Source organism: Prinia subflava, chromosome 14 (assembly GCF_021018805.1).
Source record: "Prinia subflava isolate CZ2003 ecotype Zambia chromosome 14, Cam_Psub_1.2, whole genome shotgun sequence".
Lineage (NCBI taxonomy): Eukaryota > Metazoa > Chordata > Aves > Passeriformes > Cisticolidae > Prinia > Prinia subflava.
The window spans coordinates 10,799,672-10,813,013 of NC_086260.1; the positions used below are offsets into that span (position 1 = coordinate 10,799,672).

The 13,342-nt window shown below is 48.0% G+C and overlaps 1 protein-coding gene across 3 annotated transcripts in view; it reads right to left on the minus strand.

Moving 5' to 3' along the window:
- Positions 1-200: 200 nt before the first annotated feature.
- PLXNA1 (plexin A1) overlaps positions 201-13,342 on the minus strand; it is a 120,560-nt gene continuing 107,418 nt past the window's right edge. For all 3 annotated transcript variants that reach the window (XM_063411957.1, XM_063411955.1, XM_063411956.1), the window contains exons 27-32: positions 12,993-13,089; positions 12,151-12,341; positions 11,314-11,483; positions 9,427-9,639; positions 5,974-6,124; positions 201-2,580 (exon numbers count right to left, since the gene is read on the minus strand). In XM_063411957.1, the coding sequence (XP_063268027.1) occupies positions 2,485-2,580; positions 5,974-6,124; positions 9,427-9,639; positions 11,314-11,483; positions 12,151-12,341; positions 12,993-13,089 (918 nt within the window). In that variant the 3' untranslated portion in view covers positions 201-2,484. The remainder of the gene's footprint in view (positions 2,581-5,973; positions 6,125-9,426; positions 9,640-11,313; positions 11,484-12,150; positions 12,342-12,992; positions 13,090-13,342) is intronic.

The following is a 13,342-nucleotide window of genomic DNA, read 5'->3' on the forward strand; positions in this document are numbered from 1 at the left end:
CAAATTAAAAAAATAGGTAACAGGTCTAAACAAACCTCTAGTATTCAATACTCGCAGTTTCTTTGTTTTATGGTTTTTTTTTCTTCTGTTTCTTAAAAAGATCAACTCAGACTAAAATCTAGCACAGTCATGCAACAGCCCACAGCTCTCAGAAATCCAGCGACAGCTTAAAGTTTGTAGGTTTGGGAAACAATTATAAATTCTTTTTCAAACATAGTTTTGCTGTTGTGGTTGGATTCTTTTGTCATTTTTTTCTTTTTTTCTTTTTTAATCAGCATCTTCTCTCCTTTCCTTTATTAAAACAAAACAAAACCAAACAAAATTACAACATAATGAGAGATGTGCAGGCTTCAAACTATTGTTCTGCATGGTGAGAAAGGCTTGGAAGTTCCTTTCAGACCATTTGGTATCCTTTTTTAATTTTTTTTTAATTTTTTTTTATTTTTAATTTTTTTTTCCAGTGGTTGTTTGTTTTGTTTTAACTGGCTGTATAAATCCATCTCATTTTTATACTGGTTCAATTCTCCTTCAGTTAACTATACAGCACCCCACTGGGGCACGAGAATTAGATTGTAACCACATATATATATATACACACTTTTATTTTTTTTTTTAATTAAAAACTTCATTATTTCTCCCTCTCCCCCCCTTAACTTGCAATTTAAGGGAATGGACAGAAATCAGCTGGGCTTCTCTCCACTTGGATTTCGACAGGCATCCGCTCCTGGCAGAGTGTGGCCCCATGTGCCGTGGCCTGGGCAGTGACAGGAGTTCTCAGTACAGAAAAGGAAAGGGTTTTGCTCTTTTTTTTTTGAAGTTTTTGGTCACCTACTGCCATTCAGGGCAGCGTTCAGCACCTTTTCATCTCTGGAAAGCATAAACTCGCAAGGAACTGACATTTCCAAGGGGGAAGCTGAGGGAGAGACCTCAGGTCTCCAGTGAAGCCTCGTCAGGGCAGAGGCAGCGGAGGGGAGAAGGGGTGACAGCAAGGAGAGAAAGGGAGAGAAAGAAGGAAAAGACAGAGAAAGAAAGGTCAGTCTTGGATGGAAGGTCCTACACACATTTGGGGTCCCCAGGTGGAAGAGCAGGTGACAGCCCCACGGCAGCCAGAATCTCAGTCCCTCCGAGGGCTGGGAATGCAGAGGGGTTTGCCAGGGGGGATATCAGTCAGGAGTGCAGAGGGGCTGCCTTCCCTTTCACTGGGGATCTGGTCCCTTCCCCTGCATCAGTACAAAAAGAGGATGGGAAAAAAACCTAAAGGGGCTTTGTTAAGGTGGCTCCAGTGCCAGAGAATCTGCCACAAAAAGCCAGGCTGGCTCACCATCAACCCTCCTGACAGCCCCCCAGGCCCCACAACCATTCTCCACCCCACATCATCCCAGGACAGGCAGGAGCAGGCAGCACTGCCCAGACCATCCCATGGCCACCAAACCAGGAAAACAAGGGGAAGCTCAAGAAAACATCAACCGTCCCTCCACAATCACCCAGGAAAAAAAAAACAGCCTTGGGGTCTCCCTTCCTCTCTGATTTTGACCTCCAGAACCACTCAGCAGCATTAAAATAACAGCATCTATCCAGCTAACAAAACTCCCAACTTTTTTTTTCTTCAATTTTTTTTTGCACTAAACAACATTCAAATAAAACATGGCACAGGACATATTTTAGAAATATCAAAGCTCAGGAATTTCTCCCTTTCCTGCCCACCCCTAAAGCCCCAACCCCAAATCTCCCCAGCATCAGTCCTTTAGCTTATCTCTTAAAATCGTTTTTGTTAGTTTGTTGCAAAAAATTCAGAATATTTTTTCCCTTCCCATTTTTTGTTATAATTTTTTTCCTTTAAATTAAAAATTTTGTTTGTCTTGTGTAAATTGTGCAAATATAGCAGTTAACACTAGTGGCAGAAGGCCAGAGAGAGAGAGAAGGGGGAAGAGACAGAAAAAGAGAGAGGAGGAGGAGGAGAGGGGGTGGACAGCTGGGAGGAAGGGAGAGCAAGTCAAGTACAGTAAAAATAGGAGCCCACCCACCCTCCCTTCACCAAAGTAACAACAACATCCAAACGCCTTCCTAGAAAGCCCCACGGTCCCGACCCTCCTTCTTTGCGGGCTCAGGGGCTCTGTGCAGGCAATGGATGCCCAGCGGGTCCATGGGGCAGGCAACCCCCTTCTCAGCTCGGCATTGCCTCTCTGCAAGGTCCCTGCTGCATCCTGGTTGGACTGGGGGGGGTTGTCTGTGGGTCAGGGAATTCTAGCGACGCTGCTGCTGTCGTCGGGATTTGTGGTTTTTTCCGCTAAAGCGCGAGGTTTCCATGTTTGTCCGTGGGAAGCGTGCGGAGGCGCGGCAGCTCCCGCAGGCCCAGCCAGTCCCAGCCCCAAAGTCTTGTGCCCGCAGCTGCCGCTGGCTGGTCCTTCCTCCCTCCCTCCCTCTGTCCCTCTGTCCATCCGTCCTGCCGCCCCCGCTGCTGACTCTGGCGCCGCCGCTGCCTTCTCAGCTGCTTAAGGCCATTGTGTCGATCGCCTGCTCCAGCTTACTTCGCAGTCGCTGCCTCCGGGCCTGCTCATCCTTCTCCAATGCAGCTAAAATCTGGGGAGAGAGGGGAGGAGAGAGGATGAGGAGGTGCCCTCCTGCGCAAAGCAGCTCCCTGTGGCCCGCCGGCTCTTTGACAGCATCAGGACACGGGGATGTGGCCCCCACGGAAGTATTCTTGTGCCCCAACAGGGCCAAAGGAATGGCAAGGTGAAAGACACCACTGTGAGTGGTGCCATCCACAAACTGAGCCCACTGGGACCTCCAAAGGGTCTGTAGTAACAGCAGGGACAGTAGTCTGTAGTAACAGCCTGACACTAACGAGGAGCCAACTCACACATGGGGAAATGAAGAAAACACAGTCAAACAGAGGGTGAACCCCAAATCGAAGCCAATGACACCTTCCCACCACGTCTGTGACTCCAACAATCCTGGAACGCCTTAGGGAAGCAGGGGTTGTGTTTCAGAGACCACTAGCAAACCATGAACTGCTTCCACATGCACAGAAACACCAAATCCACAAGGCTTTAGCTGCCACCAGTGTTAAAACCTGTCTCATTTTATCACAACTGGGGGCAGTGGGGTGTTGGAAGGGCACATCAGATAGATGCACCAGCAAAGCCTGGGAGCTCCCAGCCCTGTTCAAGGGGTGCACCCACGGACACCTGAGAATTACTTTCCTCCCTTGAAATCCTTTCTCTAAACAAGCTGCTGATAAAGGATGACAGACTGCAGGCTGGAGGAACAGGCCCCTGCCCTGGGCTAGATGTGACCACACCCTCAGGGATGGGAAAGGACTGGCAGCTGCAGGAAAGTAAAGAACGAGACTCAGAGTGGAGAAAAGGGAGTAAGAAAGTGTAGAACAAAGGGGCAACTGCCCTCCCAGCAGACAGGAGTCTCATCTCACTAACATTATGCCAACAGAGCAGAAAAGCTGATTTAAAAAAACAAACTTTACAGAAATCTCATCTCCTCAGGTGAGCTAGTTGAGAGAGCAAATTTTTTTGCAATTATATAGCAAGGCATCTGTCAAAGGGGACTTGATTAACCATTTCATTGGCTGCATAATTGGAAACAAACTGTTGCATAATTAGTAGACTTACTAGGAGACAAGCAAAGTCCATCAGGAGCCCTACAGGTAACTTCTTAATGGGGAATCAGTTCCCTTTGATTAAGAGCTGCTGCAGCGCTGGCGAGTTGTGAAGAGACAGGCAAAGTGTGCTGAGGAACATTCACCACACTGTCACAACCAGACTCTGGCCACCAAGTCTCTCCCAGGCTTTTTTGGGGCAGGACCAGGCTGGCCCCTGTCTCCTGGGGCAGTAAGAGATGCCTGATGGGGAGTCTCCTCCCAAAAGGGAAACCTACACCTGGGCACTGGTGTAAGCTCCCAAGGAGGGGAAAAATCACCAGCAAGAGCTGGACACATCTGATTTACCTCCCCTGGCAGCAACAACCCAGGGCAGCAGCTGGAATGGCAAGAACTCAGATTCTGTCACAAACCTGCTACTGGCGACACTCCCCCCATCCATCTCCACAGATGCTCTCAGCCCTCATGCTACACACAGAGTAAAATACCTGTAGTGACACTCACACAAAAATCAAAACCCCACATGCCTGAAAGGTGTCTGAGCTGAAACCAAATGAGATTGGTCTGAGAAGTGAAGGGAAGCCTATTCCCTCTACCTGCCTCCTCTGCCTCTCCCAACCAGACAGCTGTATATCCTGGAATGCTGAGGCATCAGATGATTCCCAAACTGCCCATGCATTTATTTACTCCTCTCTTATCTCAACCTTATGGAAACAATGCAGTCAAAGGAAACCTGTGCTGAGTGTAGAGACCCAGGTTTGTCACCTGCTGTAAGGAGCCAGGACCACTGATTACCAAGATGCAAGTACCCAAATGAAAACTAATTATGATTTTCATTCACAGCCAATGACAGCATATTATTGCACTGAACAACAGGAAAAATTATTCTCTCCCATTTTGCAAAAGAGGGTGCAATCGGGCTGCATATAATTGTGCTTAATGAATGAAAACAAACAAAGGGAACAGCTGCGATTTATTAATCCCATTACAAATAATAAAAGAAGTTCCTGAGAGCTGTGAACACACTTGTGATGCTCAGAGAGCGGGCAACAGCAAGACACTCAGCATATGTCAGGCTGCTGTTAGCAGGCAAGAAGAGGACCTGTGCCCTTAAAGAGCATCTCATTAATGCCATGGGTTCATCTCTTGCCATGATCTCACCCAGGGCTTGGAGGATTTATTTAAAGACTGTGGGACTTTTAGCCTGGAGGAAGCAAGCACTGGATGATGGCTCAGGGATGATAGCTGGACACAGCAAATCTAGATCTTCCAGTCTGCTCTACTTTAACTCTCACAATAGCCACAGAACAGTATACAAACTGTAAAACCCCAATGGCCAACCCATTACCCAGAGCAACAGGGGCCTCTGGGAGGTGCCATCCAAAATCGTCTAAGGGCTGTCATAGAGGTCCCATCAGCATGGTCATCAGTACATGGCCACCAAGTGCACCAAGATGATCACTACACAGCATCTTCCCAAGAACCAGGAGAGCCAGGATCTCCTCCTCCCTCCTGTAAAGCACTGAGTTCCATAGGATATTGGCCACCATGATCCCAGTGCTGACCTTAAAGCCAGTTCTGCTACAACCTGCCCATGGACCCCTTAAATTCACACCTGAAAGAGGCATTGGGAGAAGCCTTTTGGGATTGCTGCATGGTATAACAGGGACCCCATTTCTTCTCCTGGTTCTGAGTGGGAAGATGTTCTGGCACTCTGTCACCTAAATTAGCCACCAATCAAATATAGTCATCAAGCAACTTTATTGGGACAATAAAACCTGTACTATCACGCTATGTTTATAAACCTGTATTTTACTGTAGTTACATATTTTATTGCTTTAATAAGATGTAGGCTGTGGATTTGAGCAGCATTTTGAGAAATTAATTTGTATAAATTACAACAGAGGAGTTCTTAACCATCCTTACTGACATTCACAAAACAAGCACTGGAGAGGCCACCACATCCTCTAACATCCCGGGGAAGAGGAGCCAAACACCACCTCTACAATTCCACAGCATTGGTACCACCATGGTGCAGGACTGGGTGGCAGTGGATAGGGGAAGCATGCTGAGATAATGCTGGGACCTCTGGAGCCTCACAGAGCTCATGTGGCAAATGTGTAGAAAAATAGGTGTTTCCCATATTACTCACTGCAGAAAATATGAGGAATGAGTACTGCCCACTCCAGCTCCTGGTTTCACGACTCCCAAACCTTTTCTTCTCCACCAACCCAAGCACAGACATGGAATATGTTACTATTCCACATTTCACAGTGTGTTTTTCTGTAGGAAAAAGCAGGGGACTGCAGAAACAAGGAAAAAGGACTCAAGTGGCCTTACTTTGCCTCACCACATCTTACCTCATCCTTGTACTTGGTGATGTAGGAGTAGATCTCATGCAGGGCACTCATGCTGTTGAACTGGCTGAGGTGTAACCGCGACTGCTCCGCCAGGTACGCGCTCATGTCCTGGTCACTGATCGCTGGCATTTTAGCTATATCTGCATAATATCTGCCAGGGAGGAACAGAAGAGTGGGTCAGAAATAGGGGCAGGCAGGAAGGGATGGATGGATCCTCACCATGATGCTCACAGAGAACAGCCACTGGAAAGGCAAGTGAAGAGCATCTTTCCTCCAAGCAGTGACATATAATCACCCATTATAACACTGCTCACTAAGAGGTCTCTGAGCACTCCATGGAGCAGTCAGCATCATTAGGAATGTGGTCCTGATGGAACAGTGCCCAGCTCAGTCCAGTTCTGCTCACCATGCTGGGAAGACAAGTAATGTTGCTCTAAGGGATTTTCCACCCTCTCCTAAACTACACATTTTTCATCCTTCCATCCATTGGCATGTTTTGCCACCAAACCACAGGACTCTTCACACTTGCAGCAACACACAAGGTTTTGCCACCATGTCCTAAGGTCACCATGTCCCTAAAACCAACAATAATGCCCCTTTGCATTCAATTAAATACTTGGGGTATGAACACATGACAAGGTGACATCCTGCCCCTGCAGCGATACACATGCTGTGGTAGTGGAAAAACAGAATATCCGACAGGATGTTCATCACAACCCTGAGAGGACAAAGCTGCAGCATCCCATTGCAGCGGGAGAGTTACATCAAGCAGACGCACCACTGGACTGGCTGCTGAGGACTTTTTGAAAACCAGGGTTGTGTCTACAGGCCTCATTTTAAAAGAAACCCCACCCAAAGCAAATGAGCTCTGACTGCTCCCAGAGAGCAGTATTACCAGTATTTCCACCTGGAAATATAGAGTGCCAGCCTCTCTCAGGTTTGCTCTGCTCCTCATGACTCCTCACTTGGTGAAGTTTCTGGTACAGTGATTAGCATCATTAGTGTCATCAGCTGAACGCTGAGATGGAACACTGCTGAAGCACTTGGATAGGAGCAGATGGCAGCAAGACCACTTGAGAAGATGAATATGAGGATCCACTCCACCCCACTGCACTGAACTCAGCTGGTGATAAACTACTTGGGCAGTTTTTACAAAGAGGCTCATTCATACCCAGAAAAAAATGCAAGAGAATTTCTGGATGCTGCCAGGAGAGCAGTGGTCTGAGGTGAGGACCTCTGACTAAACCAGGCATCTCCTACACCCCTAGAGAGATCACCCCAGAGTGACATTTCCTAAAGCATCGGTTTCAAGTTCCAGGTGTTATCATGACACATAGGATGGGAAGAAACCATCATTTTTCAATACAAGTGTGCATGGCTCACATGGACCAAGATTCCAGTCACACCATCCATTTTCAGACACCTGCGACCCCAGCAGTAGTTCCCTTGGGTTTCCCCAGTTTTCTCACTTCCTAAGCCCTTCCCTGTGCTATTCCTGCCTCAGACTGGCAGGATGCCCTTTTTTCAGCTGGTGCCTGAGCCACAGCAGCAGACAGACCTGCTGTTGGGACTGGCAGTCCCACTCAGCCACCCCCGCACCACTCCCATCCCTCCTCTGCAAAGCTTTGTGACTGTAATTGTGCCAAAAGCCAGAAATGCTGATTATGCCATAAATCACTGCAGTAGAGTAACAGTAGCAGACATAGTCACCCCCTGCACAGGACACTTCTGCCCCCATTCATCCACCTCTAGGACCATACTGCAGGTAAACAATGGCAAGAACATCTGTCACCACTGAGATCTCCCACCTCCTCCTCAGGGACACAAAATGTCTAGACCAATGTTTAATTCTGGAATGGTTTTATACATTTTTTTCTTCCAGGCACATACACAGAGCTGAATATTTTTGTCACAGAGATGGCAAGGTCAGAGAAATTCACCTTATGAAGCTCATGATGTCCCTATGGGACCCCACTCCAAAGTCCCATCAGCCCCATGCAAAGAACTTCCTCCTATTACAACGCAGCTCATCTCTTATCTCAGGCATCATATTTCAGGGGCACCCTTCCTTCTGATCCAAGCCCTACCTTCCTCGAGGGAAGACACTTGTCTTTGTACTTGCCTGCAAAACAGCAGGTATGCCAATGGTGCGACAAAAATATCTGTGTACAAGCAGTATCCAAGGATGATTTAGGCTATCTAGTTCCACCCTTACAAACTAGAGAATATGACATTTACTGTTGTCTGGATATCCTTCATTTAATTAATTCTGTATTTGGTCAAGATGGTGAAAAAGGGCCGTCAGTTAAGAAAAAGCTTCATCTTTAGCACAGCACATCATCACGAAAGAAAAGTTGCATCAGCAACCTGAAATCTGCCATTTTTTAAGTTTTATGAAGTTCCACTTCACAAGATGGCAACATTTGAACCGTAGCTCTATTTGGAGGGCTTTGGAGGACATCTCCTAGGTTTCTCTCCCAAAAGGATAAAGCTAAACACAGCATTATGCCTGAGTGCATCACTTTGCTATCAGTCTCTTTCAAACCCTGAACCTTTAACACTACATTAATTCAGCAGGACAGAGGGACATCTCTCCTCAGCTAACAGGGGTGTTACATTCCCCTGTGGGAATAGTTTCTCCCCCCTCAGGGATCCCTAGAGCTTGTACCATGTAGTTTGACCCTTCCTTTCCTTTCTGACCCTATTGGCTGTGTCCCAAACTGCCCCTCCCTAGCAAGAGTTGAGAAAAGACCCTGTTCCTCTGTGCACACCCTCTTTCCCTCTGGAGACCACCTAGAATAAACATCTTACTACAGCTGAAGGTTAGAGCCTCTTTTAGGTCCTTTTCCCTGTCTGTGAAATATTCCTCCAAAGCCTTAGAAGGCCTGAGCTAGCTTGGAACTTCGGAGGGGTTAAAAAGGAGGATTTATTTCACAGGGGAGGTGGAGGGTGTTGGAAGATGTCAGGGGACCTGCTCCCCTCCCTGCTCCTCAGCACAAAGACAGCAGCCTGAGCACTGGGAAATAATAATTTTCAAGCATTTCAACAAAACCTGCGTGTATTGTTGTGGTACAAAAAGGCACTTCTCTAGTCCAAGGCTGAGTTCTCACTGCTCTTGAAAAGCAATCAAGCGAGGTGTTAGTAATTCCCAAGTACAGACCAAATTTTTACAACAGAAAACATCAGACAACCTAATAGTGGAGGTTGCTTTTAATACCCCTTAAACAATTCATAAATGGCTCCTCAGAACAGTCACTGCAAACTCATTCCAGGAGACAATAATGAGAAAACACCATCCTCCAAACAAGAGGATCACCTTCCACAAGCATTAGTAGAGTCTTGCTTCAGTCAGCTACCAAGAGGAGCCCTCCCAACAAGCCACATCCTTATATCCACGAGCATCCACTGCAAGTCCCCCCAGCAAAGCAAGAAGCTATTGCCAAGTCTACTCACCTTTCTACCCAGCTCTTGTAGTTGGGGATGTCCTTAGCGTACAGTAGTTTGTTGGAGGGAGAATCCTTTCCTAGCTTGTGCTCAGAAGTTGAGCAGGAGTCCATGAATGTCTGAGCCACCACAGATAGGCAGGCATCAGTAATACTGTTCTTGTGAATGTCGAACACAAACTGGGGGTTCTTAATCACATTCACCCAAAAACGTAGAGGTAGACTGAGGGATGAAGGAAATAGGAGTCAGCACCTAAACCACACCCTGCAGGACAGCTGGCACATACATGCACCTCCATTCGTGGAGGAGCTTCTCATGACCCAGAATTGGGTAGGCTGCTTTTCCCAGCATTCCAGGGATGCAAGCACCCTGGGTAAATGGCCATTCCCCTCTGCCCACTCCCACAGGGCCACAGTTTTCCATGAAGAAATTCCTCAGCACTGCCAACATCTCTAAAGGCAAACCAGGGCAGTGCAGATCTGTGTTTTCTCCAAGGATCCACTCACACTGAAGAGACCTTGCTGAGCCCATGGGGCAAACCAGACATGATCTCTTTCTCTTACATTAATAATCCCTTTGAAGGCGCTGTGTGGCATTTCACACATCTCCCATGTCAGAGGAGGCAGTTAGCTAGACTCCTAAAAGGACTCATTAGTGCATATAACACCAGAGGAAAATTTAGGTGGCCTCTGATGCTGGAAATAAAGCTCTCAGGTATAGACAGCAGGTCTCTTGGCAAGCCATTGACTGGTTGTTTGTTGCATACTGACACACAATGCCACCCTCCATGGCTCCACTTCGCAATCCTGCTGCCCCTCTCCTCTCCCAGGAGCACCACAGAGCCTCCCCGATATGAAATCCTCCTCGCTCTGTCATCCCTCAGCACCTACACTCAGTGAATACTTTTATCTTAAACAAAACACACTTTGTTCCCCAGGACTTTCCTAATGAGGGTACTGGGTGCATGTACATATTTCATTTGTAAAGGGAATGGCCTGGAGAAATTAGCTCCACACTTCGAATTAGCGCTCAGAGATAAGCACAGGCATTAGTATGCAAGAGCCTGCATGCCCAGCCCCTGAAGAGTGAGGCTTTTTTCCTCCATTGCCTTTCACTCCTTCTTCAATATAGGGAGCTGAGTTATAAATCAGTTCCAAGCACTTCCGCACTCTCACATCTCCATTTAAAAATGTTTCTTTTCCTGCCCTGCTAATTGCAAACAGTTACTGAACTACACAAAAGCGATTTGGCTGCCATTTAACAAATGCCAGACACGGGGAACACACGTACCCATATCCAGTCACGGCAAAATCCAAGAGATGAAATCAGTGAGGCAGCAGAAATGAAAAATGCCAAAGGGGGCTAAGGAGCCAACATCTGCCAAAGCACCACACCCAGGAGGTCTCATGAGCTGCCCCATCCCATTGTTCAACCAGGGATTAGCAGAGCAATGGCTGGCTCTGTGGGCAAGGGCAGGGAGGATGTGCACACAGATCTGTGCTGACTTTGTTAGGCATGGCTGAGTAACAGCAAGGAGTGTGGAAACACCTTCAGGACAGCAGAGATGGGAATTGGGGCTGGCATCCCTGGAGGAGCCTGGAGGATAGAGAGGCCAAGGTGAGATGGGCACAGAGCTGCTGTGGCCCTCAGTGACTGCAGTCCTCACGGGGGAGCCTGATGCTTTGGATCTGGGGAAGGTCTGAGGGAGCACTGCATTCCTGAGATTATTTCTGTGAAGAATGGCATGCAAGCGATTAACCCACACCCAAAATACAGAGATTTGGGCCTCTCTTATCCTGGACCATTTCCAGGTACATATTTCTGCTCCCTGTGAGAGGGCTTGGAAGCCGCAATGTTGTTAGCCCACTCCCTCAGCCCACCATCCTTCTCCATTACCAGTTACTCTTCCAGGTGTGCCTGACATCATAATCATTGATCTGATGCTTATCAGCTTGTTCATCCAGGAAATCAAACATGTATTTGATGGCGAGGGGCAGTGCACTCCCACGGTGAGCTGTGCTGAAGATGGTCTCAAACAGGTCATCCACAAATTTCTGCAGAGTGCCCTGGGGAAGAGAAAGAGAAAAGGGCTGCTCAGCAACTGCCAGCAGAGAGGTGAGTTTTTAACGTATGGTCAGCCTCTAAACCAATTTCACTTCTATTCCTACACCTGAAAGAGCAGCACAGTACAGTCTGTATAACCCTAGTAGTTCTCAGTGGTTTATACTGGGAAACAGACACTGCAGTGATGACATCTCTCCTTCACTGTATGATCTGGCGTGCTAAAAGTATACCAAGAAAAACACTATACAAAACAAAAATGCATTGTGTGTGCTGAGGGAAGTGGAACATGCTGCAATGCCAAATGCCTGGGGTAATCACCCTTCCCACATCACCAGTTCTGCAGTTTTATCCCAAACACCAAAGAGGTACCTATTGCACGACATCTCTGCTGTGCAGACCAGCAGATGCTCAAGGATACATGGAACAGTAAAAACACCAAAAGGTGCAAAAAGCAAACAGGAAAATCCATTCAGGGGATATTCACTGATGGTTTCAACACACAAACCCTTCACCTCCAACTCAGAAGAGACCAAATAAGGGCCTCTTTCTGTGCTAGAGCAGGAGTCTAACAAAAAAGCAGCGCTTACCACTTTTGGACGACACAAATCACCACCCTTTCCCACTCAGATTTCAAAAACCAGGCATCAGCTGTTGGTGTCTGGGCCATACCTTGGTGGCTAACAGACGGGTCAGGTAGATCTCCGAGACCATCTTGCTGCCCCGGTCACCCTCCCGCTGGTCCATGTGGTCGTGGTTTTTCACCAGATGCCAGAGCTTTGTGCCACTCTCCAGGTCGGGGGTGATCATGGGTGTCCGCGAGCGCAGGCTGTCGGGGCTGCTGGCTGTCCTCAGCATGCTCTCTGCAAGCACAGGGGGATGCTCCTACCCTGACTCGCCACCAGCCCCATCATTCCCCTTGTCTCCACAGGAGCTTTGGGATTCAGCCTCTGCAGCCACTATGAACTGGGAGCTCTGCTGAGGCCATCCTCACTGCCTGCTGGGCCACATGCAAGCCTGCCTCATGTACAGGAGCAATCGCAAAAGGAATTCTGCAGAACTTGTCCTGCTCCCAGCATGCAAGTACCAGGATCACAGATGCTTCCTGTGCCAGTCTGAGCTGATCACACTATTCCCATCCAAACCAAGGCTGAAGTACACCTGCCAGCACATTCATCAGAATCTTCAACTCTGCTCCTTTAAGTGCTAAGTGCCTCTGTGCTTATTTTAATTAGATTTCAGGGGAATAAAAGGGAAAGGATCCCTTAACAGCAGCCATCTAATATTTGCCTTTTTCCCCTGAGTCCAACACACTGCAAAGAAAGATGGCTCTGTGGGCACCTGCCCCCTCTCTTACACTAGAATAAACAGCATCGTGCAGGAGAGCTGGGAGTTTGGAGGACTTTGTTCACATGAGTTAATGTTAAAGTCACTTGCCCTGTGCCTTGGTCCACATACCCAGCCCAGTGCTATCTCCCCTGCCAGCCCAGAGGAGGATGCCTATGTGTACTCACCATATCTGCTGAGGGACTTGGTGAAGGTGGAGGAGTTGGAGATGTTGTATGCTGAGTTCTGCTTGGGCACCAGAGCTACCGAGGAGCCGTCCGTCACCTGCGAGCAGAAATGGGCTGAGCAGGCTGCCACACCTGAGAGGTACAGGGGGTACAGCCCCAGCACAGGGAGAAACTGGCCCCAGAGGGATGCAGTGACACAGCCACCACCCCAGGGACATAATCTCCAGCAAAGGAGCCTGACATATCTCTGTGACAGCTGAGGGAAGGGGCAGAACAGGAACACACCAGAGAGGTCAGCATGAAAATGACAGAGTAAGGTCAGTGTGGGAAACAACCTCTATGAACCCTGG